This window comes from Gracilinanus agilis, chromosome 3 (genome assembly GCF_016433145.1).
Source record: "Gracilinanus agilis isolate LMUSP501 chromosome 3, AgileGrace, whole genome shotgun sequence".
NCBI classification, from domain to species: domain Eukaryota; kingdom Metazoa; phylum Chordata; class Mammalia; order Didelphimorphia; family Didelphidae; genus Gracilinanus; species Gracilinanus agilis.
Genome location: NC_058132.1, coordinates 259094187 through 259121776, shown reverse-complemented (window position 1 = coordinate 259121776; position 27590 = coordinate 259094187). Strand labels below are relative to the sequence as shown.

Here is a 27590-nt window from a genome sequence, read left to right as displayed (position 1 = left end):
CTTACCATCTTGGGGAGGGGAGGAGGGATGGGAAGGAGGAAAAGAGCAGGGATTGCAAAATATCAGGAAATGATTATTGAAAATTATATCACCATGTGATCTGTAAAAAAAAAAAAAAAGCTAAAAAAGAATTTAAAAGTTCCTAATTGGTCTCCTGCCTGTGAAAATGGAATTATCTCTCCCATATTTATTCTTTAGACTTTAGCTACCAGGAATGTATACACCCCACCCAACTTAAGAATTAAGTGGCAAGGGATGGGGTTGGGGGTCTATGACCCATGTGTGCTAGCGAATCACAAATCACAAACAACTAACTGCCCCCTGGGCAGTCCAAAGCAAGGTTAAAGCCGACATTTGTCCACGTAAAACTGGAAGGTGGACACAGGAAATGATGGGAAGAACTGCCTTTTAAATATGATGGTAACTTCCTGTGTGTGTGTGTATGTATGGGGGATTTTGCCCTTTGAACTTGGCCTTGGAGGAGCTCGGGCTTGAGACCTCAGACTGCTTCCTTTTGGATTGCCATATGGGGTAAGTGAAGGGCTGACTCTCTTTCCTTGGCTTTTCTGGAGGCACTAGCCTCTGAAGAGGCCTCTTTTCTTGGAAGAGGTTTCTTGCCTTGTTTAATTAACCTCTGTGCTTCCCTTTGCTGGGGCCTCTAAAGCCCTGCCTGGTTTGGACCTTTGGACCAGGCTGGAGTAATTCATTAATTCTCTCTCTGTCTCTCTCTCTCTCTCTCTCTCTCTCTCTCTCTCTCTCTCTGTCTCTCTCTGTCTCTCTCTCTCTCTGTCTCTCTCTCTCTCTTTCTGTCTCTCTCTGTCTCTCTCTCTCTCTCTTTCTTGTTTTCACTCTTTCCTACTTGTAAATAAACTACCATAAAAGTCATTCTGACTTGAGTCTTTTATTTGGAATTGAGTAATCAATTCCTGGCAAACCTACTCTTAAATAATTTGGTCCAACCATAATTTTTACCCTTTACATGACTCAAGATGCAGACCAACCACTGCTCAGTTGCAAAAGTGATTTTCCTGAAGTACAGGAATGACGGTCATTCTCTCCTGCTCAGAAAACTTCAGTGGCAACATAGTGCCTCTAGGATAAAAAATAAACTTTCTTGGTGGGTATTTAAAGCTGCTTTACCTGACCTCTTCTTCCTTCACTGGTCTTTATACACTGTCCACATGCACTGTGTCCAGTCTTCTTGGTCTAATAGCTGTACCTCAATAGGATAATTCATCTCTCATCTCCATGACTTTGTACGGGCTACCTATCCATCATGGCTGAAATACTTTCGTTCCATATCCCTATCTCACAGAGTCCCTAGGTTGAGGCTTGGCTCAAATCCACCTCTAGTAGAAGGCCTTTCCTGGTCCTCTTAGCTCTTTGTTCCTTCCTTTCCAAGGTTACCTTGTGTTTTGTGTCTTTGCATATTCCCTGAATATTTTCTTATAATATATAATGCATAATATTTATGTCATATATTATGTTACCTTATGTTGTGCATCTTTGTATGTTTCCTGAATATCATTGCACATGTATATGTTTTTTTTCCCACAGGGGCTATTTCATTTTTGTCTTTTTATCCCTAGCATCTAGCACCTATTACAGTTCCTGGCACATAGCTGGTGTTTTATAATGCTTGTTGCCTTGCCTTTCCTATCCTTTGCTCTGTAATTTATTGTTCTTTTAAACATAATGGTGTTATATACACTTATGCATACTCTCTACTTTAGTTTCTTTTGAGATTTTGCTGAATTAGAGCTGCCACTGATTACAAGATATACATACATATATATGTGTGTGTGTGTATAGTGCTTGCTTCAGCAGCACATATACTAAAAATGGAATGAAACAGAGAAGATTAGCATGGCTCATGTGCAATGATAATATGCAAATATGTGAAGGGTTTCATATTGAAAAATTATCTTTGTGTGTCTGTATATATGTAATTCTCTTTAAATAATTTGTGATATCAGTTGAGTATATATATATATATAATTTATAGAAATAAACTGCCCACAATTTTAAATATATTAGAAATTCTACAATTATTTTTTACAAAATGAAATTAATTTCATTAAAAAATTTAAAAATGACAGCACTTTAAAAAAATTTATATTGTTAGTGTGCCAATGACATGTATATCCTCCAACTTTCAGTTCTCTAGCAGTTAGAATTATAGCATAGTAGCTATGATATAATTTGTATATTTTCAAAAATAAATAACAATATTTGTTAAACACCTACTAAGTGCCAGACTCTGTTTATAACTGGAGATATAGAGAAAGGCAAAAATAGGCTCTACTATGAAGGATCTTACAGTTTAGTGGAGGAAACATTATATAAACAACTATAAGCAAACATTAGATACAGGATAAATCAGAGATTATCTCAGAGAGAAGGCACTATCATTAGGGAGAAGTGGGAAAGGCTTCTTGAAGAAGGGATTTTAGCTGACACTTAAAGGAAAACAGTTGGAAGTGTAAGAATAAAGAGAGCCATCCTTACAGAGGAGATGAAGGAGAACATTCAAGTCATGGTGCACAGTCAATCAGAAAGCATGGAGTGAGAAGAGGGAGCTCCAAGCTCAAGGAATAATAAGGATGCCAGTGTCACTGGATGATAGAGTTTTTAGAGTAAATATGTTCTATCATCCAGTGACACTGGCATCCTTTGGTAAGGTATAAAAACCCTAGATAAATAAGAACTCACCAAATATTAGGATAAGGACTCACTATTTGACAAAAACTGCTAAAAAAATTAGACAATGGTATTGAAAGAATTAGAGTTGGATCTATACCTCACATCTTATACAAAGAAAACCTACAAATGTGTATGAGATCTAGATAATAAAGGTCACACCATAAACAAATTAGAGAAAGTGGAAAAAATATCTATCCAATCTATGGATAGGAAAATGTGTATGACCAAATATGAATAGAGAGGTTCACAAAAGAGAAAATTGATCATTTTGATTACCTAATATTAAAATAGTTTGCCAAATTTAACAATTTAAAATTAAAAGGGAAAACACATGTGAAAAACCTTTGCAGCAAGTTTCTCTGATAAAGGTATCATTTCTAAGACATATAAAGAACTTGTTCAAGTTTATACTAAAAAAGAGCCATTCCCCAACTAAAAAATAATCTAAGGATATAAACAGGCAATTCTAAAAAGGAAGAAACCCTTGTTATCTATAGCCATATTAAAGATACTCTAAATAATTACTAATGAGAGAAAAGCAAATTAAAGGAATTCTCAGATTCTACCTCACATCCATCAGAGTGGTAAAGATTATAAAAACTCTAATAACAAATGTTGGGGGGGGCGACTTTTGGATAACAAGCACATTGATACAATATTGGTGGACCTGTGAATGGGTAAAACCATTCTGGAAATTAATTTGAAATTATAGATAAGAAATTGACTAGAAAGTATATGCTTCTTAACCCAGTTATACTACTGGTAGGCCTATGCCCAAGAGAGACTAAAAGAGGAGGAGATCTTTTGTGTACAAAAATATTTGTAGCCGCTTTTTTGGGGTAGCAAAATCTGGAAAGTAATAGGATTCCCATCAATTTCATTTCATTATTTCTCTTGAGATTCTTAACCTTTCCCCCCTTCCATAAGAGTTGTGTTATTTTTTCTATTCTATAAAGTAATACTTTAATATTTTGGTAGGCATTGCATTGAATAAAAATTGTGGTATTTGAATATGATAGAGTATTGTTGTGCTTTAAGAAATGAAGAAATAAATAATTTATAAAGGAAAAAGAAAGACATATCAATGGATACAGAGTGAAGTGAGTAGACCAGAAGAACAACATATATTATGGCATCTATATTATAAATATGAAAAATTTTGAGAACTTTTTTAGCTGATAAAAAATGAAAAGAATAGAATCTGAAAAGCAATTCCTACTAATGTATGAACAGCACTATAAAATGAAACAACTTTGAAAACTTCAAGAATTAATGACCATTCATGATTCCAGAGACCTGATGATGGACTGCATACTATCCATTACTAAGAGGAGAAAGATTTAGAGCGAGGAATGATATATATATATATATTTTTTTTTTTCCTTCAAACAGTATCTAGTGTACTTTTTTGGTTCTGTTTGTTTCACTCTTCATAATTTCATGTATGTCTTTCTATGTTGATTTTTTTAAACCTGTTTGTCATTTCTCAGAGTACAGTAAGTAGTATTCCATCCCAATCATACACCACAACTTGTTTAATCATTCCTCAGTTATTTTTCAGTAGCAGAATGCCACTGAACTCAGGCCTTATGAGTATATGCAAAGTGCCATTGATAACAGTTCTCCAGGGAAGAGGCTGGGATGGGGTTTAATGGAAGTGTCTTAGAGGGATTTTGAGCATGCACAGATATTTTGGAACTAAGTTTGCTCTTTTTATTAAGGGATTATCACGAGCCTCTTTGATTGATTGCATTTAAAGATCAAAGAGCCTTCATCAGCTTTTTTTCCCTTTCTTGGCTTGACTTCTCTTCTTTGACTTTTTCCTGCTGTCAGCGTTCAAAAGAGAAGAAAGATAAAATTCTATTCACTGGTAGATGAAAGTGGGAAGAGCCTATTCCACAGGTGGACTATGGCATTAGTAAAGAAATTCCTCAATTTTATTTTCCTTGAGAGGGAATGAAGTCAGGTCATATTTATAAAAATGGAAAAAAAAGTTAGCACTGATCCTTTGAAAAATCGCATTTATTTTTCCACTCATAAAAATAGCCATGTATCCCTATTTTGGATCTTTTGTTTTTTAAATTAGTTTTCTCTTAACAAAATATTTTCATGGGTTGCATTATGACTTAATTTAAAAAAGGAATTTGTGTTCAGTTCACCAAAAGCTTTTTTTTTTTTTTCAAATCTAAACAGTATGATTAGACACTCATTTAGAGATACAGCATGGTATAATAGAGGGAAATGCTGAACTTGGATGCAGAAAAAAAACTTTTTTCAAAATTTACTTTTGTCACTTCACAGTTTTGTTATCATGGGTAAGTTATTTAACTTCACTGAAGTTTGCTAATTAATCTGTAAAATGTTAATAATGACTTAGGCAGCATCTACTTCACAGAGCTATGGTGAGGCTTAAATGAGATAGTGTATTTAACATGTTGAGCAGATTTTAAAGTACTATATAAGTGTCAGTTACTATTATTCTTTGGTGAAATAGCAATTCATTATTATATTGCTTAAAACAGGTATTCCCCTTTAAAATATCAACTCAATAATTGAATTGGTTTAACAGCTAATAAAATGAAATCCATCTACAGTATGCTATATTAGAATCAAATTAGTGGAATTTTGAATTTTTTAGTTTCTTGAGTGATAGTAATTAATTGCTGTGCTTTCTCTTAATATTGTCAATGATTATGCTGTCAGGACTCTTGGCGATGTGACAGTATATGTATTTTATTGACTCTCACGACTGAGCTCTTGTGTATGGTTGCTGGACTATAACATTTATACTCTCTAGTGGTTGTAGATTCCTAGTCTTTTTCTCTAAATCTCCCTTAGTTCTTTGTTGTTCTTTCTCCCACATATATTTAAAGACAAAGAAAAAAGATCTTTTCATTCCCAAAACTCTAGTTGGTATGCATAGAATTATGCAATGTGAAGAGCTTTTTGTTTCATTATAAATTTGTGCTAATATAATATGTTGTTTTAGTATGTCTTGGCACCAATTTTCCCAATGGAATGCTTCATCAATTGTAGAAGAAAAACAGAAAAAAGAGCACGTGTGGGAAACAAGAAGTCTAGGTTATAGTCTGGTCACTAGGTAACCATGCAAATTTGTAAGAATTAATTAAATTTTCTGGGCATCATTTTCCCTGTATTTATAAAGTGATAGGTTTGGACTAGATGATCTCTAATGTTTCTTCCATCTTTGAATAGACTATGATTTTGGGATATTAATTTTCCTTTTATGAAAAACTTGTTAGAAATCTCTCTGTTTTGGATATTAAAGTATTGCTATGTTGATATTTTCATTGGGTTACTTGGCGTATCAGAACTGAAAATGCAAAGCAATTGCTTGCTTAGGTGAAAGCTAGTGGGTGGAAAGTTTGTTAAAGCAAAACAAAGCAAATGGATTAAATATAATATTATGATTAAAGAGGTAAGAGATGCTATATATTAAGGAACATTCAGACTTGAGACAGAGGACCAGAGATGGCACAAGAGGGTAAAGAGAATGAATATAGATATATTATGACCTGTGATTCATGTTGGTGTATGTTACAGTAGATGATAAAGTGACCACGAGTAATTAATTGTTAACCCATCAAGACAATGTTATGTGTCTTGTTTAGTTGAGCTATTTCAGTGTCACACAATGAAACATGGAAGACCATGCAAAACTAGGCACGCGTGTTGAGTAGTGACAGTATTTCTTCCTCAACAGGAAAGCAGAAAAGAGTCTATTAGCTCTGTAACATATAATTGGCAATGTATCAGTGACTACACTATAGAGCAGTGATTCTCAAAGGGGGTGCCACTGCCCCCTGGTGGGTGCTGTAGCGATCCAGGGGACTGGTGATGGCCACAGGTGCATTTATCTTTCCTATTAATTGCTATTAAAATTAAAAAAATTAATTTCCAGGGGGCTAAGTAATATTTTTCTGGAAAGGAGGTGGTAGGCTAAAAAAGTTAGGAACCACTGCTAACCAGAGGCATCTGCAAAAGCGAGCTCTGTATCTGTCTTTCCACAGAATGTATGTCTTAGCAATGCACATAAGAACATAATATATGTATATACACACATACCCTCTCTGAAGATATGTGTATGAATGAATGTTTCAATAAATGAATGAGGTAAGTTTTTGACTCTATTATGTTTATGCTTTAGTAATAATTTCCAGATTTTAAAAGTGAAATTTATATCATTGATGATCTGTAATCATTTCTGATTTCACTATCTTAAAATCTTTCTCATCAATAATAGACACTTCTGTTTGGCATGTAAAGTCCTTCATAAAGTGCCTCCAACCTAACTTTCTATATCTTAGCATATATTACTATCTTTAAAGCAGTCTAGTCTAGTTGGTCTGGCCTGCTTGCTGTTTCTTAAAAAAATATCCCATTTATTTCCCTTTGCAGTCCTCCTCCATGTATGTTTTACCTCTTTCCTTCATCCCTTAGCATTCATATTTCCCCTCAAAATTCAGGTGAAATACCAACTCTTCCATGAAGTATTTCTTGATTTTTCTAGCTATTTGGTATCCTCTTTCCCCATTCTATTACATTGTTACACACATACACACATATATTATATAGATATATACATATATGAAGCATACATTTATTTTATTTAAACTTCTATGTGTACATGAAGTCTCTTCTCTATAGCATTTGAGCCCCCTGAGAAGAGGAACTGTTTCATTTTTGTCTTTTTATCTCCATTGTTTATCTTTGTACCTGGAATATAGAAGATGCATAATAAATCCCTGAGATTGGTTGGTTGATAGAGCCATTTCTAAAATAAGAGTGTGGATCTAGTAATCAGTGTTTTCATTTAATGCAGCTGATGGTAAAAGCCTGAATACTGTAGTTGTCGCTTCATAATAAATGAACAGGAGTTTTAGTTTAGAAATAATTGTCTGATCTCCTCTGCTATTTTCTTACAACTCTCTTTGTCCCCAGTACTTCTTTCCTAATTGCTACAATTAAAAAAAATAATTGCACAAATGTGCACAAAAGTGGCCTCAGGCACTCGCATTGACTGAATTTTTACCTGAAGAGCATAGCAACAATTGATTTAATATCAACCATGACCTTTTTTTTTTGGTAAACAGAATATTTAAAAATTTATATTACTTACATCAACAATCAAGAAATCCAGCCAGCACCAAGCATTAGTGAAATATGTTTGAAAACCATAGGCCACCCACTTTAGGAGCATTTCCAGAATGAAAATATAAGTGAAGACCTTGTCAGCATATTCCAACATTGTCTTAATGGTCTTTCGTTGTTCAATGTAAATGTCTTCAAAAGCCTGTGAACCATAAGGTTTTTTTAGACTATTTTTATCCTCTAAGTATTATACAAGACTGTTCAGTACAATGCTATTCCCAAAGTGGAACCTGATAGATATTGGATAATGATATAAACTATCTTCTAATTCAAAAGGGAATAATAGATGTCAGCAAGAAAATGAACAGAGAGATTTCAATCTTTCCACCAATGTCTCTGAGTCCATTTCCTTTTATTTACTTGGTTCTAACACAACTCTTACTATATTTCAAATTATCCTTATAAAATGTAACTGAAGAGAATTGAGCTTGTAGTTTGAGCAATAGGTTTACTTATTAGAAATGGAGGTATCGTAGATGTCTCTTAGGTCATCTCTAGTCCTAGTATTCTATGATTATATGAAAGATTAAATTGATTAGATGTTTAAAAAACTGAACAGAATATATGATGCTGTAAGCATCATGTTTATTTGGAGAAGACTGAATGATAGTTTATGTTGAATGTAACATTCTATTGGGCTATCTGAAAAAAATGAGAAAAAGTAGTCTGTTTAAACATCTGTTAGATAAACACAAGATGAGAAATTCCATCTGGCCAACTGATTTGTTTGATTTGTTCTGTACTAAATTCTCTATTATTTCATTCCTTAAATGGCAAACTCTGCAGGATATGGTTGTTTCCCCTCCTTTCATTCTGAAATGCATCGAAGATTTAACAATATTTTAGCAGAAAAATAAATTTGATCAAAATCTTATTTATTCACAGTGATGTGTTTCACTTACCAGAGCACCACTGCTGAGAAGGATCATGAAGACAATAAATGTTTCAAACCAATTGTGTTCAACAATGCTGTAGCAGGTTTTCCTAAGATTCCACCAGATTTTTCCTTTGCCTTCTTCTATACTTACTTGGCAAAATGGGAACTTCTTTATGCAGCCTGAAAAAAATGTCATTTGAGCATGACAAATTTGAAAAGAGGAATCTCTTATTCTTACTAGTTTTTGAAGGAGTTAATAACACATCTGCTTATGATTGTACCAGTTTATACACAGAGACAAATGCTTAGACTAGTGTTAATATGAGTTACTGTGAGATATGCCAGGGGTCACCAGTCTACTTATTTACATAAAAACATTTATATAAAAGCCTATGAATGAACATAGGGCAAATCATCTCTCAAGGGGGTAGCAACATTTCAAATCATGTTGGGCTACATGGCTCAAGATTATCAGCAACTTGTATCACATAGGGGAAAAGCCAGGGACATCCCTAAAATTTAAGCACCCTGTAGTTAATGTGGGTCTTTCCCACTGTTACCATTTAAATCAGGGGTTGGCAACGTATGCCTCTTGAGCCATATCTGGCTCGTTTGAGGATATGGCTCTTTCTGCAGGAGCCATAAAGTCAATTTTTTTTCAGGCGCTGTTACAGGAGCGCGCACTGTGAGCACTGTACGGCTCTCATGAAATTACATTTTAAAAAATGTGGCGTTTATGGCTCTCACGGCCAAAAAGGTTGCCGACCCCTGATTTAAATTATCATAGGGTATCTCTGACACATAGTAGGTACTTAATAAATAATTAGTGACTTTTTAAAGCTATAACTTCAATTATCTTTTATATCACATATTTCCCAGATTGAAAATTCATTAAACAAGAGCGTAAGGAGTCTAGGGCTATAAACTGTATTTTGGACTAAATGTATGATTTCTTTGGTGTATCAAATGTCCAGTAAGGACAATCTCTCTACCAATTAAAGTTGGCCCCTTCTTTGCTACGTAAGTCTTAGAGAGCTGCCTAGAGTGACTTGCCCAAGAGCATATGATCAAGATGTGTCAGAGAAGGGACTTGAGCCCATGTCTTCAGCCAGATCTCAGCACCATGTAATCTGTGTACGTAATAAAAATATATGCCAAAATACTATATACAGAAGTGAAAACTTTATAAGTACACAGTGCAGTTACAAAGTCCTTTGCCTAGGTAAAAAGATGTTACCTCTCAGGCCAGTTAGTCTCTTTGAGGCTCTAGGTTCTTGATGTATTTGACTGTAACTCCCTTTTAAGACTTTTTAAGACTGCCTTTTATATTTCTTTGTATCTCCTGAAAGTATCACATTGCCTGAACCCTAGTCAGTGCTCAACAAATGCTTGATAGTTATTGACTGATGTATAAAGGTGTCCTTTCTGGCTGACACCTTGGCACAATTTGCATGCTCATGTCAAAGATGCTCTTCCAAATTATTTCTTCTGTTTTTCCTGATATGTATGCCCAGAAATCTTTCTCTACTGGATCTCCTTACAAAGTGTACAGTCCATTATCAAGTTCCCTAAGCATCTCCTTTCCAGGTCCTCCTTTTGGTTTAGTCACACTGATAAGTAACTGTGACCGTCACCTCCCTTTGTCCATTCATAATCCCTTCTCTACAAATATCTATTTTATACATTCCTATGCTACAACCTATCAGTGATACTACTTGTTTAATACAATTAACAAATATTTTTGAATACCTACTAAGTGCACTGTGAAGAATATCACTAGTAGCATGATTATTTTTGTTCCTATAAGTTAGACCTCTGGTCCATTACAAATAATTTTTTTGTAAGTTAATTGCAAGGAACAGTAATGAAGAATTAGCTATGAAGTCAGGAAGACCTGAGTCCAAATTCCTGGCTTTGTGAATCTTGGCAAATAACTTAAGCTCCCAAAGCTTAGAGGCAGCTCTATTAAAATATAAGTTGCTGAGCTGCCAACATGCATTGATAGAACAATTTTTCTTACCTGAGAGTTCTCAAACCAAGGAAATCTCAAGTTTTGCCCCTACACATATAACATTTTAAAATAGGGTTTTATCCATATCAATTAAAAAAGGTGCACAAGATACTCCATAATTGAAGTGAAAATGACTTACTATAATAGCACATATAAAGCAAATCACAGCATTTCGGTCTTAAGAGTAGAATCAACTCAATAATGCATATTATCTGCTGCTGATCATAAAGGTAAGTAAGGTGATAGAAAAAAGACAACGACCCTCTAGTTTTGAATACAAATATGTTCTATTATATTCATTTCACATTTTAGTTATTATATATTCATTGTTCACCTATTGTACATATCATTTCATGCATCAGTTTCACTCTGCTACAATTCATAAAAAATCATGGCTTCATTATTCCTAAATCCCTCCTTAGGGCCAAGCCCAGTTTTTTGCCCATACTAAGCACTTCATAAATAAATCAGTTCTGAATAAACTAATGCTTTCATTCATGACCACTACAAGGATTCTAGGATATTCTCTCATACTATTCCAGAAGTATATCTAATCAGATTTCTTGGAAAAGAATTACATGATCCTGTCCAATGAAAAGACATTTGCAATGAAAGTGTCTTTATCATTTCTTCTAAATTTTCCTCATAAATTTAAAAAGTGTCTTTTTAAAGAACATAGCGTATATTGAACAAAATTGTGTTCAGTTGTATTAAATAAAATGCCTAACCTTCAGTAAAACAGGCTTCTGGCTCAAGGTCTTCTTCAGGTTCAATTTCAGCTTGTTCACCTTCTCTGGGAGGGGCAACATCAACTGTGCTGCCTTCAGATGAACTGGATGCATTTAATTTCTGAAAACAAAACCCCATAAGCAAAATTTTTTCTCTTTGCTTACAGTAACTGTAACATTCTTGATATATTATAAGACAAATTGCAAAGATGGTCTACAAATCCTTACTAGGATAACCAATAAATATGCATTGAGAGCTTAAAGATAACTAATGCCCCAGTAATGTGATTACTTATATGAGAGGAGAAATAAAAGATAATTTCTCTTAGATGAGGGCAATATGAAAAAGAAACATCAATTATTTTCAGAAACTTTACATATTAGGCTTCATTGTGAATTGACATCAAAATGTTCTTTTAGAAAGGCCAAATCAAGTGTAGTCTGATAAAAAATTTTTTTGGCCTGCTTCTACCATTATGGATCGCATTCATTAAATATGTATCACATCAAGCCAATTTCTACCTCTGAAATTGCAACTCACTGGGGTAAAAGAATATGACCAGTTGCTCCTAAGCACTGTCCATGTGTCTATAATTTTAGAAAGGAAGAATATCCCATTCATATTAGTCATCATCATCATCATATTTCAACTTTGAGCTATATTTTTCTCTGGCTCACTTATTTTTCCTTTTACTTTAAGAAGGCTCATAAATTTTGTTTTGAAGAACTGAATAATTACCAAAGAATTTTGAAAGAAATTGACATTTCGTCACATGAGGAAGTTTCAAAAAATTATGCTAAATCTAATCAGGAGAACATTCTGAGTTCAATATGTAATCAGATTATGAACACCTACTTTAAATTATAGTGATGTGCTAACTGGCTAGAAAAAACATATTTAATGTTACAGGGATGTATTTGGTATTGCGAGGTCATTTTCTTGAACATATTACAAAGTGTAACGTATTTTATATAAGTTGATACAAACACATGAAGCAGAATAGATATTTGGAAGTGGAAATATTTTAATCAATGAATATATAGTCTGAAAATAATAATCATGCTAAATTCTCCCATAACTTAAGTAGGATTCAAAAGGTCTAAGAGTTAATATACCTTACAAAAGTGCCTGAATTGTTTCTCCCATGTAGCCTAAGTTAATGGAAACATTGGGTACTAGGTGCATAGCTCGTTAGAATTCTAATGCAGATGCACTTTCATACTTCAGAGTACATGTGAGTTAAATGAAGCAGGCAGGTTGGAATAGGGTGGTGTGAGGCATCTTTAGCATGTCATTGAAGTCAGAAGACCTGGGATACAGGACTGCTTCAGACACATACTTGCTGTGGCATCATGGGCAGGCAAGTTACATGACTTCTCAGTGTCCTAACCAAGACTTCTATGATTTTAACTTAGAGATGAGATTCTGATCATTGTTGGTGGAGGAAATATCTACACTGAGAATTTCCATTCACCAAGAAAAATCACAAATTTGGACCAAGAATGTAGATTGTTCTTTCTGTGGCACTTCAGGTGAAGTAACAACCAGGTAATAGCTAAATAAAGATATTCTGGTAATTAACTTGGGGCAGAATATAACTATAACTTGGATCCTTGAATCATAATTATGAGAGCTTATTAATTGAATCAGCACCATGAAATGAGTAGACGAGGCTCATTATTGCTGATGAGCATGGAAAGGAGCTTTAGAAGATGATTATAGTAAAGGAATTTCTACAATGGCCTTTGTTCTGTCATACTAACCAATGTATTTTGCCTCATCTAGAGGGGAAGAGCCTCCCATTCTCCTAGAACTCCTCAGCTACCACTTGTGAAGGAAAAATAAGCAGAAGAGTTGCTCATATCTCTTTCTAAGAGATAAAGGAAAGTACTTAATAGAAAATACACCAGCAGTTATAGGGCAATTGGGAAAACTGTTTTTCAGCATAATTAATGTTGTTTTCCCTCATAGGCTTTGCTCAACCCTGTTTGATGACTAAGAAATAGGGCTGTTAATCAGTGGCAATCTGTAGAAAATCTTTCCTACCTATCCCCACTTCTTGAATCCCTATGGCATTTATAGTCTGCATTTTATATTCTTGCATTCATTGCTGTTATAAGTTCATGCTGTTTTATCTCATTCCATAGCTTTTAATTATCTAGTGTGATAAACTCTAATCATTTGGAGAGTAAAGTCCATGTTTTCTACTTCTTTTGCTTCTCCTAGGGTGTATACAATAGATCTGGGAACAGAGTAGGCTAATAAATGCCTATTGACTACACAATAGCTTCAATTCTCCTTCTTTTCTTGTATGACTATCGATTTCTTAATGTAAAACTCCCATGTAAAGGTTCATTTTTATTATGGAGTGTAGCAGAAATTAGTTAATGAATGTTTTGTGTATAAAAGCACTTGGGTTTTTCTAAGATTAATTATTTTTCTTTTATGAAATGCAGATTTCAAATTTTAAAATGGGCAAATGTTAATAAAGTCATATATATTTAAGGGACTTCAGAAAAGCACTATGGTATAGTGGGAAAATATCTGGACATAGAGCCATAGGAACTGAGTTACAAACCTGGCTGTGCTACTTATTACCTGGGCAAGTCACTTAATCTCTCTGAGCTCACCTATAAGATGTGAGGGCTTTATGACTTCTAAGGACTCCTTCAGTTTTTATCTAAGATCCACTTATCTTTTGCTTTCGCAGATATCACTTGTTTCAGTGAAGTTGCATGATAATCAGCTTTTCACTCTACAGTTTACTGCCATATAGTTTATTGATACATTCTCATATGTGAAAGCATTTGATTTTCTAACACTTGGAAAAAGGCTGAATTCAAAGTTCCTGAAGGAATGGCATTTATTTATCTCAGTTCTATCTTATTGTTTCTGAAGCACACAATGACACGCCTTCTTTAGGAATGAAGGGGGGAAAGTCCCCCACTTGTACTCCACTCTATGATTCTCTGCCCAAATGAATACAAATCCATTTATTGTAGGGACTTGTTATTATCCTGTAGCCTATGAGATTTACAACTTCTACAGCTTCTTAAGCTCTGAAAAGCTGCTTAAGGAATGGAACAGCATGGTGCTATCGCTGTTCAATTACAGGATGCAGGTACGTAGGACTCTAGAGCACCAGACCAAGGCTAATGTTGGGGCTTAAGTTCTTGCATTATTCTGGGTAAAATCATATCCATTTCTCTTTCATGAATTCATAAAGGACATCCCTTAAATTTTATAATTAGCAGCCTCTAACTTCTGCATTTGTGTTTTAACATCTTAATCCAGAAATATCATTGTAATAATAATTTTTGATCCCTAGTCTATAACAATGCCTTCAAAATATAGGGTATGGGGAGAAATACTTATTCATATCTAATATATAGTAATTTCCAAAAAGTACTGACATGTGATTTTCATGTTTTAAAATGATTTTATTATGAAAATACATCCGTTTTCTAGACTCTGGTAACTGGAGTATCCCCCAAAGACCCTCCAGTCACTGGGAACATAGGCCATTCTACTTCTACTCTGAAAAGTAGCACAAAATTAAAGTCTAAATGATCTTTAAGATAAGTTAAATTTGGTAGAATGATATTCATTTAACCAAGGTCAAATTTTCTCTCTCATGAGGATAGTTCCTCTTTATGGCATACCCTATAATAATCCTATCAACACAATTGCTCATATAATTTAAAAGCAAAACACAGAATGGTGATTGATAAACATGACAAATAATAACTCATTCCTTTACTGAACTATAGCTGAATGAAGAAACTCAAATAAGTTCACATTTTGAGGAACTTAAATTCTTCTGATGAAATGACTTTACCAAGTAACTGAAATAAATTTGATTTCTGAAGTACTTGGAAAAGAGAAACAGGTAATAGACATGATGTAACAGGCAAACTAAGCATAACATGACCAAGTGCAAGTCAAACTCGTGTTCTTAAACTTTTTTTTTTAATATTATGTTTGAATTTAGATTTCCATCCCTTGTAGACCTTAGTCTGGTCCTACAGAGAGATGGTGACTTATACTCTATATATACACACTGAAAAGCATGTTATGTTATTTGTTTTTTGTTGTTTTTTATTTTTTTTTAGGATGCAACATTCTCAAGGCCTGATTCAGCCATGAAAAACATGCCTGGCTCGAGCAGAAGCCCAGCGCAATGCTATGGAAGCTGCATACTGAACAAAGAACCATGTTCTCAACATCAAGATTCTAATATGTGGAATAATCCCAAAAGGTAACTGAAAGTACTACGTGGAGGAATAGACCAATTCAAGATAGACAATGACATAATCAGCACTAAAATGGGCCACAAATACATCAAAAACCATCAGACTTTGTTTCTACTTATATATCATCCTATATAGGAATTCTCCTTTATAATGAAATAGCTCTTGTTTTTTAACCAATTAAATGATGAAATTTAATAATACCCAGGAGAGAATAGTGGCCTATTTCCATGAAATGCGCTCACAGTTCATTTATTTTCAATCAGCTACTAAATGTTTGAGTTTCATGAACTGTCTTATGATTCAGGAGTCAAAATTTAAAAGAAGAGATTCAGCCATTAAAGATGGTCTTTAGATAAATACATTACTCTTAAACCTCACGTGCTTTGTCTTGCAAATAGAGGGGGGGATAAAACACAACTTTTACACACACACTTCCAGGAGGGCCTTAGTCTGATCTTTTGGATTTGCTTATGCATATCTTGACTTTAAATATTGTCACATGCACTACAGCCAGGGGAGGGAGGAGAGCTGCTTCCCTCCTGGCCCCAGGCATTTAGACCAAAGATAAACAAATAGCTTTCTGGATCACCTGTGGTCATTCTGACACCATGAAATACAGGAAGAAAGCTACTGAAGCCACCTCTCACCATCAGAGGTTTCAAATATACCTTCCCCCAGTGATCCTTATTAACCTTATTCTCAGGTTAGGAAGCAATGAAGGTGACAGGCAAATAAAGTATTTAAAGTTTTTAAGCTGGTATTGCTGAGACCTGAAAACAGTGTGCACAGCACACTCTTCCAGCATTTTGAAGAGCAGGAGATATGAGCACAAAAAAAAAGCCAAGAGACAAAACATATGCTTGTGGTATTCATCTTGTAAACATATATATACACTTTCATCCACACTAGCCTTTTTTCAAACACAATTAACTGAAGATACTTGATAATTACCCAGAGCATTCGGTCATAAACACTTGTCATTCCAACTCTCATCTTTGCCCATGGAGAAGCTGTCTCCATCTGAGCTTCCAGAAATGTAACTGGAAGATATTGGGGCCACAGAAGGAGAGGGAGAAAACTAGAGCTGGATGTGATTTTTGTAAACAACAAATGACTAGACAATTCATATAAAAAAAAGAGCAAACGGTTTTAGTGGACCAAATAAAAGTAAACAGCACCATCTGTATCAACAATGTGACATGGCAGCCAAAGAAGCTAATGATATTTTAGGCAGCATTAACACGGGTATAAAAAGCAGCTGGGGATGCCATCGTTTATAGTCAGGATGATCTGAATTCAATCAGATAAAGCCTGTGGGATGCTGGGCAAGTCACTTTACCTCTGTTTACCTCAGTTTCCTCATCTGTAAAATGGGAATAACAGCAATCTAGTTGTTGTGAGGATCAAATGACATACTAATAGTAAAGTGCTTCCTAGCACATAGTAAGCATTATAGAATATTATCATTGTTATCACCATCATCATCATCATCATCATTATCTCAAAAAGGGAAATAATACTCCCACTATAGTTAGCCATGTCTCACTTGGATCATGATATTCAGTTCTGGCTACAGCATTTTAAGATAGATATTTATATGTCAGAATATAACTAGAGTCATGTGAGATGGGTATGTATTATGGAAAAATAAGATTGATGTAGAAAAGAAAGCCGATGGGAGACTTGCAGGAGCTATGTTTAAGAAGAATGAGATAAGCTCCATTTCCCAAGGGAAAAACTAGGACCAATAAATGGAAGTTTAATGGAAGATACATTTCAGCTTGACCCAAGGAAAAAACTTTCTAATTATTAGATGTGTCCAAAATTGGAATGGATGGCCTTTAAAAGTAGTGGGTTCTCCATCACTGGGATTCTCTTCAAGTAGATGCCAGATGCTTATATTTCATAGATGTTGTTAAAGGGATTCATATTTAGCTTTGGTTTAGGGATTAAGCTAGACGACACCTGAAATTCCTTCCATCCTATAATTCCTCACACTCTAAAAGCATTTAAGAATGCCTAAAACTTTGCACATTATAGGCATAAGCCTTCAGATTTAGACAGGCACTTGGGATTTCTAGAAATTGTTTTTATTCTGAAATTCATAAGAAAAGGTCTTCTTGTTATAAACATATTGCTTTCATTCTGCAAATGTTAGATTATTTTCACTTCTGCTATTGAAAGGAATTATCAGATTTTCTATAGAGTGATTTCCCCCTCCCCTAAAAAAATCCTATCTAAAAGTTCAGTGCTTAGTGAAAAAGCATTGAACAATTCACTAAGCACTCACTGTCCTCTGTCCCTCACTACACTGTTATTTCTGGATTTGTATCAAAATATAGTAAACTAAATTATTACTGATTATAAGGAAAGTAGAAATATATTAGATCTGCAAACAACTCAATCTCTATTTTAGAGATTAACTTATATTTCTTTCTGTAAAAAGATTTTGCAATAGCCAAGATAGCATTCCAGCGACTTATGATTCAGTATCTCCCTCCCACTGCCTTCATTCTAGTGGAGGTTTAAAAAAAAAAGCAGTTAAATGAATGAAAGGTGAATAGCAGGACAGAAGAAAATTAGTCAAGGAAATAATCCAAGCATTTGGAAAATCCACCAAGTATATAATTGGCTTGGGAGTTGACTTTATTTACCAAACAATTAAAAATAATAAAGACCATAAAGTCCCCAAGCTCCATTTTGCCTCCTCAATTCTAAAGTAGAGAATTTAGGAAGAAAATGTCATGAAACTTATGTGAATCATGGAGGGTCTAAAACAAAAGGTGAGTGTAGAACACCAATTACACAAAGGCTGATGATACTCTGCTAACCTTTTAATTTTTCTGGGATGATCACCATTTCCTGCATATCCAAAACACGATAATTAATCACACTCATGATGTAACCCTGTAACATGCCATTTGCTACACAGAATTTCATAAAAAGCCCAAGATATGTGGTGCCCAAATGAATACAGACTACGGCCCTTCAAATCTCAAAAACTCAGATTACCTCTCATATTATAAAATATTTTCCAATATAAATAAAAACAAATGTTACCATTTGGAGCATCTGATTTGAGGGTACTGTAAACTAAGGCATGCTGAATATAGCTGCTTAGGTTGTTATTGGTCTTATTTTAGACATATTTCACTGATTAGGGCTGAATCAAGAAAGGGTAGTGGTTTCATTTTTGTAAAGTTAAAGCAAACAAACAGGAAGTACATGCTCCATTTATCTACCCTTATATATATTATTCTTAACCCTCCTGTCTAGCTTAATTGTATATTCTAAAGCCTCCTGAGCATGCAATCATTTTTCTTGAGGATGGCAGAGAATATAGCTTTAAAACCTCAGTAGCAAAATCTTGTATGATGTTGGGGCTGCCCATCTTGCCTGACCAAGCTGTGATGTGAGTTACATGATTCAGCAGAGAGCAGCTGTGCATGTATCTACTGTTTTGCGATGGAGAAGGGAGGGACGTAGCTGAGAAGCATGCAGGCCAATCAATATCCATTTTAAAAGTTATTATATATGTAGAACTTGCTTAGGTAACCTGGGTAAAAGTGATGGCACGTGCCTCTGTCTGGTTAATAAGCACCAGAGCTGCATTCTTGATTGCTCCAGCTTGATTTTACCCCTGTGAGAAGTAAGAATGGTAAGTAGTGAAGTTCATGATAGGATATTGCTAGATTTTCCTCTGGAAACTACTTCAAACATGATTTTTAAGAAAAGAAACATTTCATCTTTTTTATCCCATTTTTACCGGCATGAAAGTAAATGAAACCAACACATTTTTAATATCTAATGATAAAATTGGAATCGGAACTTTTATACCTCAAAAAGCATAATTAGCAAAATTCCACATAATACCTTAGCCATCAGACTTATATCAGGCTAAATACAAAGAAGACTAAAAATCACCACTTTTAAATTTATGTTTTAGGATCTCCTCCATTCCTTCAAAATTCTGCTTACTTATATACCAACCATTATTGCTTAAAGATTCAGAAAATTATAGCAAAGATTCATATGTTTCCTTAAAGGTTTCAGAAATCATCTTTTCCTACCTGGATTATTAATCAGTTAAATTTTATTCATAAGAAGCAGAATAAGTGAATGTTGAACTTTACAAATACCTTCTATATTTGCCAGTATTTACTGCCTTTATCCAAGCAGAATTATATTTCCAAAGATTTATTAGATGTGTCAAAGTTGGTGTATGGATTGTTTACTTAAGACAAGCTAAAAAGAATGGTTTGCCTTCTGAATCAGAGCCAAGCATTTGACTGTCTCTAAATCTTGTCTTATAAAAGAAAAGAATTGTCTTTTACATGCACTTGACAGGTATGAATAATTAAAAAAGAAATAGGCAAACAAATAAAGTTAATCTAGATTGAATTTAATTCGTATGTGAATAATTTCTGAGTATTTCAAATAAAATGTGCATTTCATAGGGAAATAAATAAATCTCCTCAGCAATCTAAGAGCACAATACTTTTTTACTTTTATGAATGTACACATTGGCCTTCCTTGAGCTTTTTATCCTTACCCCCCTCCAAAATAGTTCCTTTTCCAAAATATATCATCTCTATCAATGGTACCACCAATCTTTCAGTCTCCAAAGCCAGAACTCTTGAAGTCATATTTGTGCCTTCTATCTCCTTGATTTCCTAGCTACCACCAAATGCTATTTCTTCTAAGATTTTTTTCAGTTTTAGACCTTTCTTCTTAATTACTATTGATACTTGACATATTAAGAATGCCAGATACAAGAAATTTATTCCTCTAATTTCATTTGATTACCTATAGCAAATATCTTATACTATTTGAAGGTATACTTGTGTTCAACCCTAAAACTAAAAAAAAAAGGTTTTTAAAACTGTGTTACTTATGGCATTTATTTTCCCATTAATTTTCCATATACATTGAACCATTCTGTTATATTCTACAGGTTGACAACTTATTTAGCACCATCTTGAAAGAGAAGAGTGTAGTATAATAAAATCACCAAGTATATGACATTTTATAAATGGGAATGAAAAGTGGGCAAGAGTTTGATGACAAGTGAATTATTGAATTCTGCATTGAATTCGATCTAATTTATGGAAGGATTCTCTCTAGAAAATGAGAAGAACTCTCTTGAGTAGACATATAAAATATCCATGTACTTTAATCAGGCTTAGATATATTTTAAGACCATATACACTTTTTATTCTGAAATCTCTTAAGGTATATACCCTACTTTCCAAGGCACTAATAGAGCAAAAACTATAATGTTTAAAAATGGCTACCCTTGTGTTTTTTGTTTATTTGTCTTTTTATCTTTGAATGTTCCTTTTTCTCCTTCTGTTTCAAAATTTGAGTGTACTCTAAGACTCTGGCCTTTGCCCTCTTCACAAATAACTATAGATATTCCACTGATATTCTAGTCTTTGATACATTTCATAGTTTACATTATCAACTTATATTGATGATTCATCAATCTATATTTGTTTTCTTGAACTCTTATCCAAGGAATCCCATAATTCTACTTGACTATGCCACAAATATCACTTTAATCTCAAATATCTAAAACTGAAACTCATCTTTCCCTCAAAAAAATTGGCTTCTTTACCTAAAGACATCATTTCCAGTAGTATCACCAAACTTTCAGGCTCCCAAGCTAGATATCTTGGGAGTCATCTTTGATCCTTTCTTCTTCTTCTTTCACCTCTTTACTACTACAAAATCAAAGCTTATATGAAGTTTAACACTTCCTTTCAATTCCTATTAAAAACTATTCTAGCTCAGGCCCTCATCACATTATTACTAAATTATTATAATAATCCTCTAGCTGATCTCTATGCCTCTTGTTTTTCTCTACTTCAACCTGACTTACATATTACTGCCAAGCTACCTTCCCAGAGTACCATTTTCTTATTTTTTAAAACCCTTATCTTCTGCCTTGGAATCAATACTGTGTGTTGGTTCCAAGGCAGAAAAGTGGTAAGGGCTAGGCAATGGGAGTTAAGTGACTTGGCCAGGGTCACTTATGCTGCTATGAAGTGTCTGTGGCCAGCTTTGAACCTAGGACCTCCTGGCTTTCAAAGCACTGCCACATAGGTGACCCATAGGAGTGCCATTTTCATCATATTCCTATGCTTAAGAACATACGAAGGTTCTTTGTTTGCTGTGATATCAGGTTCAAACTCTTCTGGCTGGATTTCAAGGCCATCCATAATATAATTTAACCATTCCTTCAACTAAGCACTTTCCACATTTGAGAGGCCAGTCTCATCATTGTCTTCTATACATATGATACTTTTGCCTCTATGTTTCCGCTCATATTGCTTTTTTCTCTTGAAATGCTTTCCATTCTTTTCTGATTTTACCTTTTTGTTATTCATCCTTCAAGTTGCACCTTACCAATAATGCATTTTCATTCTAGTACAGCTTGCCCTGAACTCTTCTTTCTCTTGCAAATCAGAATTGCATACTTAGCACATTTTTCTCTTAATTGTTTCACATGCATGGGTTTTCTCTCCTTAGCCAGATGGTAAGTTTCTTGGAGCAGCAGAAACCACTAGAATCTTTTGAATCCAGTAAGCCTAGCACTGTGCTTGTCTGTGCTAAATAATTTTGGATTGATGGGTTTTTCTTTTTCTTTTCTTTTTTGTTTTTAAGAAATCTAAGCCAGAAGTTAAGGAACATATTAATTTTTAAGCATGTATAACTACAATTAAACTTAATTTCATTAAAGAGATCCATAGAATTGGTTCTGATAAGAAATGATAAGAATAATCAAATACTTTTGCATAGTGCTTTAAAGTTTACAAAACACTTTCACATTAGCTATGATATGTTGGCAACTGAAATTTCTACAAAATGGCTAGAATAGAATGAGTTGTAACTTGGTTACTCACTGCAGTAGGTATTCTGATGTTATGTAATTTGGGATAAAAATCCCACATCCACACTAAAAAAAGTCTGGTCTCAAAATAGAATTAGACAGCAACATGGATCTGATTACTATGCTGGCAATACTAAACCTACATAGCAAAACATCAAGTTTTATAACATTTTCTATTGACATGCTAAGTATATCTTGAAGGATGATTTGAAGAATTTATAACAGCTTCTAATTCTTGTCTACACACAAACTTTGAGTTGCCACATTTGGTGGTATTAATCTTACTATATCAGTTGGCCCTACCATGGAAAATAGAGTATATTCTGTGTATCTGTGTTTGAAATTTGCAGTAATAAGACAAGAACATATTTATAAATGTATGAAATAAAGAATCAAAATTGGGTTGCATTATCAGGTTTAAGAATAGTACTTTTTCAGAAAACTGATATCTCGTTCTAATTGGCAAAAGGACAAATAACCTTTATGATTTCTATATGCTATATCTAAAGACAAAATACCGAGGCCCTACAAATAAGATGCTATGTACTATGAATGTCTAAACAATTTTTTGGAATCAGTGTTTAGAAGACAAGGCAAATTATTCCAATATTCTTTTCCCATTGATTTATTTATACCCTAAACATGCAACACTCACTCATTGCCCCATCAACTTTCCAGATATGTGGAGAGAGTAAAATTTTAGTTATCTAATTGTCATTAATTATATTCATGAATGGTTTATTTATGTAGGTTCAGATGTGCATGGATAACTGTTAAATAATAAATAAACTTTCTCACCAAATGTTTGCCATAAATGATATATTGTGCATCATTAGGTGCATACTTGGAGTAACAGAACTATAATAAATATAATTTCCCAAACAAGAAATGATGCAGTGCTATGTTGTATGGGGGACAGCTATTTTTGGAAGGCCAAATGGAGTTTGTTAGAAAGGCTTTTTTTTAAACATAGAACTTGAGAAACATTTTTTTTGAGAAAATTAATTTCTAGACCTTTCATAGACATTATTTTCATGTGAAAATGTGTGATTTTCTAAAATAGGCGTAAATGCTATAGGTTTATAAATTTATCAGAAATATAATAATTGATACCATATTGATATATAATTAAGGCATATATCACTATCAGTAGTTACACAAATGTAGCTTTAAAAAACATACCTCTTTGCTTTCTTCCAGTTCTGATTCACTGCTAAAATCTTCAGTATTTAAGTTTTCAAAATCAGATTCTCCAACTGCAATTGGTACTGTTACAGTAAGGCTGGGGTTGTTTATGAATGACATGTAATCATTTTCATCAATTATATATTTTTCCACACTGCTTCCTGTACCGACACCACTGGTAGTTCCATTACCATCTTTCAGATAATTAAGGTCTTTGCTTATTTCAACTGGAGTATTATTGGAAATGCAGCTTTCTATCTTATTGCCTTCAAGGACTTTAATTTCTATAGCTTTTGGCTTTCCAACAAATGCTTTTTGGACACATTCCCGTATTTCTTTTTTCACATAATCTATCCCCTTCTGCATTCTCCCAACAGCAATCTGGAGATTGTTCATTTCATTATCATCATCAGTAGCAGCAAGATTGTCTGAACTAAATGAGCTCAACAGCAAGGCCAGAAACAGATTCAGCACCTAAGGAAAAATAGGAGATCAATGTAACTGCATTTATTTTTACATATGTTCAAAATCTTCAAACATTACTTTCCAAATAATTACAATTTAGCATAAAGTACAGGACAACATAGAGGTGCATGGTGATTATGAATAGACTGCAACACATAACAAATTAGGACTTGTGAAGAACTGGAGTAAAGCATACTATCAAAGAAATATATGCTGGAAAAAAAGATGGACTGGGCATGTGGTATGAGCAAAATACAACCAGCAAAATGCAGCATTAAAGTTTTGTGAGTTCTTAGACCCTACACTTACTACTAAAACAAAACAAAGCAAACAAAAGCAAATCTCTTCCTGTTACCAAAAGGATAATGAAACATCACAAACTTCCCACCCATCCTCTTCTGTTGCTGTCCCATCAACCCCCCCCCAACCCCGAATACAATTAAAGCCTTGCTAGTTATAAAGAACAAACATTAGTTAACAATCATGGTAAGGCAGAATGTTCAGCAAATAGATTCTAGTTCTATTGAGTCTTTATTCTTAAATCCAAACTGTGATAAATGTTGGCATTATTAGGCAGTATTGCCATGGTAGATATAAAAGGGTCTGTTCTTTCTCTCCCTTTCCCTTAAACTAGAAGCTTTAACACTTTCCTGGTTTGAACTTTCTTTTTGTTCATTATTAAGTGACTTCAAATATAGATTACCTTAAGTAAGACCTTCTTCAGATAAAGGGCTGTTATAATAGAGCAAATTATTTTAAACAAAAATTTCTAGATAGGAAAATTGTACATTTGTACAAGGCTTTAAGTGGTCTTATCATAAAAATACCTTGCAATTCATGTGTGCAAATAATTTAAAAGAGAGGCACATGCAGATAATTTGAACCATAATCATGTGCACAAACTGCTTTTGTCTCTTATCTTTTGCCACCAATGAAATATGATGTGAGTTGACAAGCCAACTGAAATGCTAGCAACAGCAACAGGAAATGTGGAAGCAATTAAGTGATAAACTAATAAGCTATGATGGATACAGTTGTATTCTGCTATTGCTGACGTAAAGGGAAATTTATTTAGAGTTATTTCTGTGGCATAAGGTGTCTCCATAAATTCATTATCTATTTGATAACTAGACACATATGAGAGATAAAGATCCTAGTTTGCCTCCTAGCTCTCCTCTAGATTCTCCTAAAGCCTCTTGATTTTGAAATCTGAAAAGGATAATTTTATTTATATATACATATGTGTCTACATCTACATATATATTATCATACCATTATAAATTCTTTAAAAAATACAAACTTCAGCTTCTTCTAAGAGGCCAGTCTAATATCACCAGGAATTGCTTTTTAATTCATTGAAAGATGATTGAGACATTTTAACATTAAGTAACATAAATTCACAGTTTATTCAATTATGCTTAAATTATACCTCCTATCAGGACGCAGCTCAAATGAATGGAGGCTTATAAAATGCCTAGCAAAACTGGGAAATCTAAACAATTTGTATAATTTAGATCCAAGTCCCTAGTTTCTTCTCCCTTCCCCCCACCCTTTCTTTCTAGGTAATTCAAACTGATAACATGAGGGAAAGCACTAATAACTTATTCCTGTTTTTGTCACTGTGCCCATCAGACCTAATGCAAGGCTTTGTGATTAATAGGGATTCAGTAAATATTTGTTTCATGAATTAATGAATTAGTCAGTAAAAGAATTCAATACACTCATTAGGTATTCTGTAAATTTAAAAATGTTTTTTGTCTGAAGTATATAAATTATATAAACTGATTTTATCCCAGTAAATAAAATAGCATCAGAGTTTCAATTCTCTCCAAAGTTTGATAGTCATGTAATATGCTTTCTCATATTTGGCAAATATTATTGGGATATAAAGACAGAACAAATTATAGAAATATTTCTGTCAGAACCAGATATGTTCCTACATGCATATTTGTATATGGACAAATAAGTTTATATAATTAATGACAAATATATCTTTGAATTATTTGTAATGAAAACATACCACCAGGTTCCCAATCACCATGACCAACATGAAAACAATAAGGCACATGGTTTGGCCTGCCACCTCCATACAGTCCCACATAGTCTCTATCCATTCTCCACACAGCACCCGGAACACAATCAGGAAGGAATGGAAGAAGTCATGCATGTGCCAGCGTGGAAGTTCACAATCACTAGAGATCTTGCAGACACATTCTTTGTAGCTCTTGCCAAAAAGCTGCATGCCGACCACAGCAAAAATAAAGACAATGATGGCCAACACCAAGGTCAGGTTTCCCAGAGCCCCCACTGAGTTGCCAATGATCTTTATCAGCATGTTCAGTGTTGGCCAAGATTTTGCCAACTTGAAAACCCGAAGCTGGAAACAAGGGAAAAGATGCTTTCAGTATTAATCATAGCGAAGGTTTGGAAGTTTTTTGTTTTGTCTGAAATGTTTTCAGTACACCTCTAAATGATGGTGAAAGTCAATGCACACTACGCCAATTCTATTTTGATATTTTAAAAGAAAATTCAATATTATTGGTGCCCGAAACTAAGAAATTGTATTATTATGAAAGTATTCATGCTGTATGATTTCATAGTGCATGAAATTCTTGTTAAATAGTAAAGAAAAAATAAATACTTAACCAGTGATAATGAAACCAAAATTATTGAAGGACTTATCTTGTCAGAATAGTGAATTAATTCTAAACCTGGCTTAGAAGATAAGTCCCATCTCTGACACATATTGGTTGTGTGTTCTTTGATAAGTAGCTACTTTTCTGTGCTCTAGGCAATTTTCTTAGATCATGAATTACCAAGAAAGTGCTGACTTTCATGGGTAGAGGGTGTTTCCTAATATGAGAGTTCTTTGTACCAGTAAAATTCACAGATCCAGTCCCTATTCTAGCCTCAAAAAAGAGAATAGTTAAATAGTATTTTAAGTGATTTTTAAATCAAATTTAAAAAAGATATTTTTAAGAATAAAATATATTTTCCATCAAAATTTTAAATCATAATACCTATAGATTTTACTAAGCATTTATTGAAGAAATACTAAAGAAAAAAATTAAAATACTAAAACATTTTGTAAAATTTTGATTTAATGTAGTGAATGGCTCAGGTTAATAATGATTTGTAAATTTAATTATGTTTGACATAAGAAATGACAAAAATAAACTGTTTGCTTTATTTCTTTCAAATTCCAAAAGCACATTTACTGGTCCTTTACATATCCATCAAATGTTATCATTTTGTTGTAAATACCAACAGTTCTCTTGGTTCTTAGAGCATAGGCATTCATAT

The 27590-nt window shown here is 33.9% G+C and overlaps 1 protein-coding gene and 1 non-coding gene across 14 annotated transcripts in view; one reads left to right on the top strand and one right to left on the bottom strand.

Annotated features, from left to right (window-relative positions):
* SCN3A (sodium voltage-gated channel alpha subunit 3) overlaps positions 1-27590 on the bottom strand; it is a 101825-nt gene that overhangs the window by 24151 nt on the left and 50084 nt on the right. For all 13 annotated transcript variants that reach the window (XM_044666548.1, XM_044666545.1, XM_044666552.1 and 10 more), the window contains 5 exons: positions 26308-26664; positions 23820-24296; positions 11492-11612; positions 8778-8932; positions 7844-8017 (listed from right to left, as the gene is read on the bottom strand). In XM_044666548.1, the coding sequence (XP_044522483.1) occupies positions 7844-8017; positions 8778-8932; positions 11492-11612; positions 23820-24296; positions 26308-26664 (1284 nt within the window). The remainder of the gene's footprint in view (positions 1-7843; positions 8018-8777; positions 8933-11491; positions 11613-23819; positions 24297-26307; positions 26665-27590) is intronic.
* LOC123243375 lies at positions 1812-1918 on the top strand. Its single transcript, XR_006505918.1, has one exon. It is a non-coding gene; the product is annotated as a U6 spliceosomal RNA (small nuclear RNA).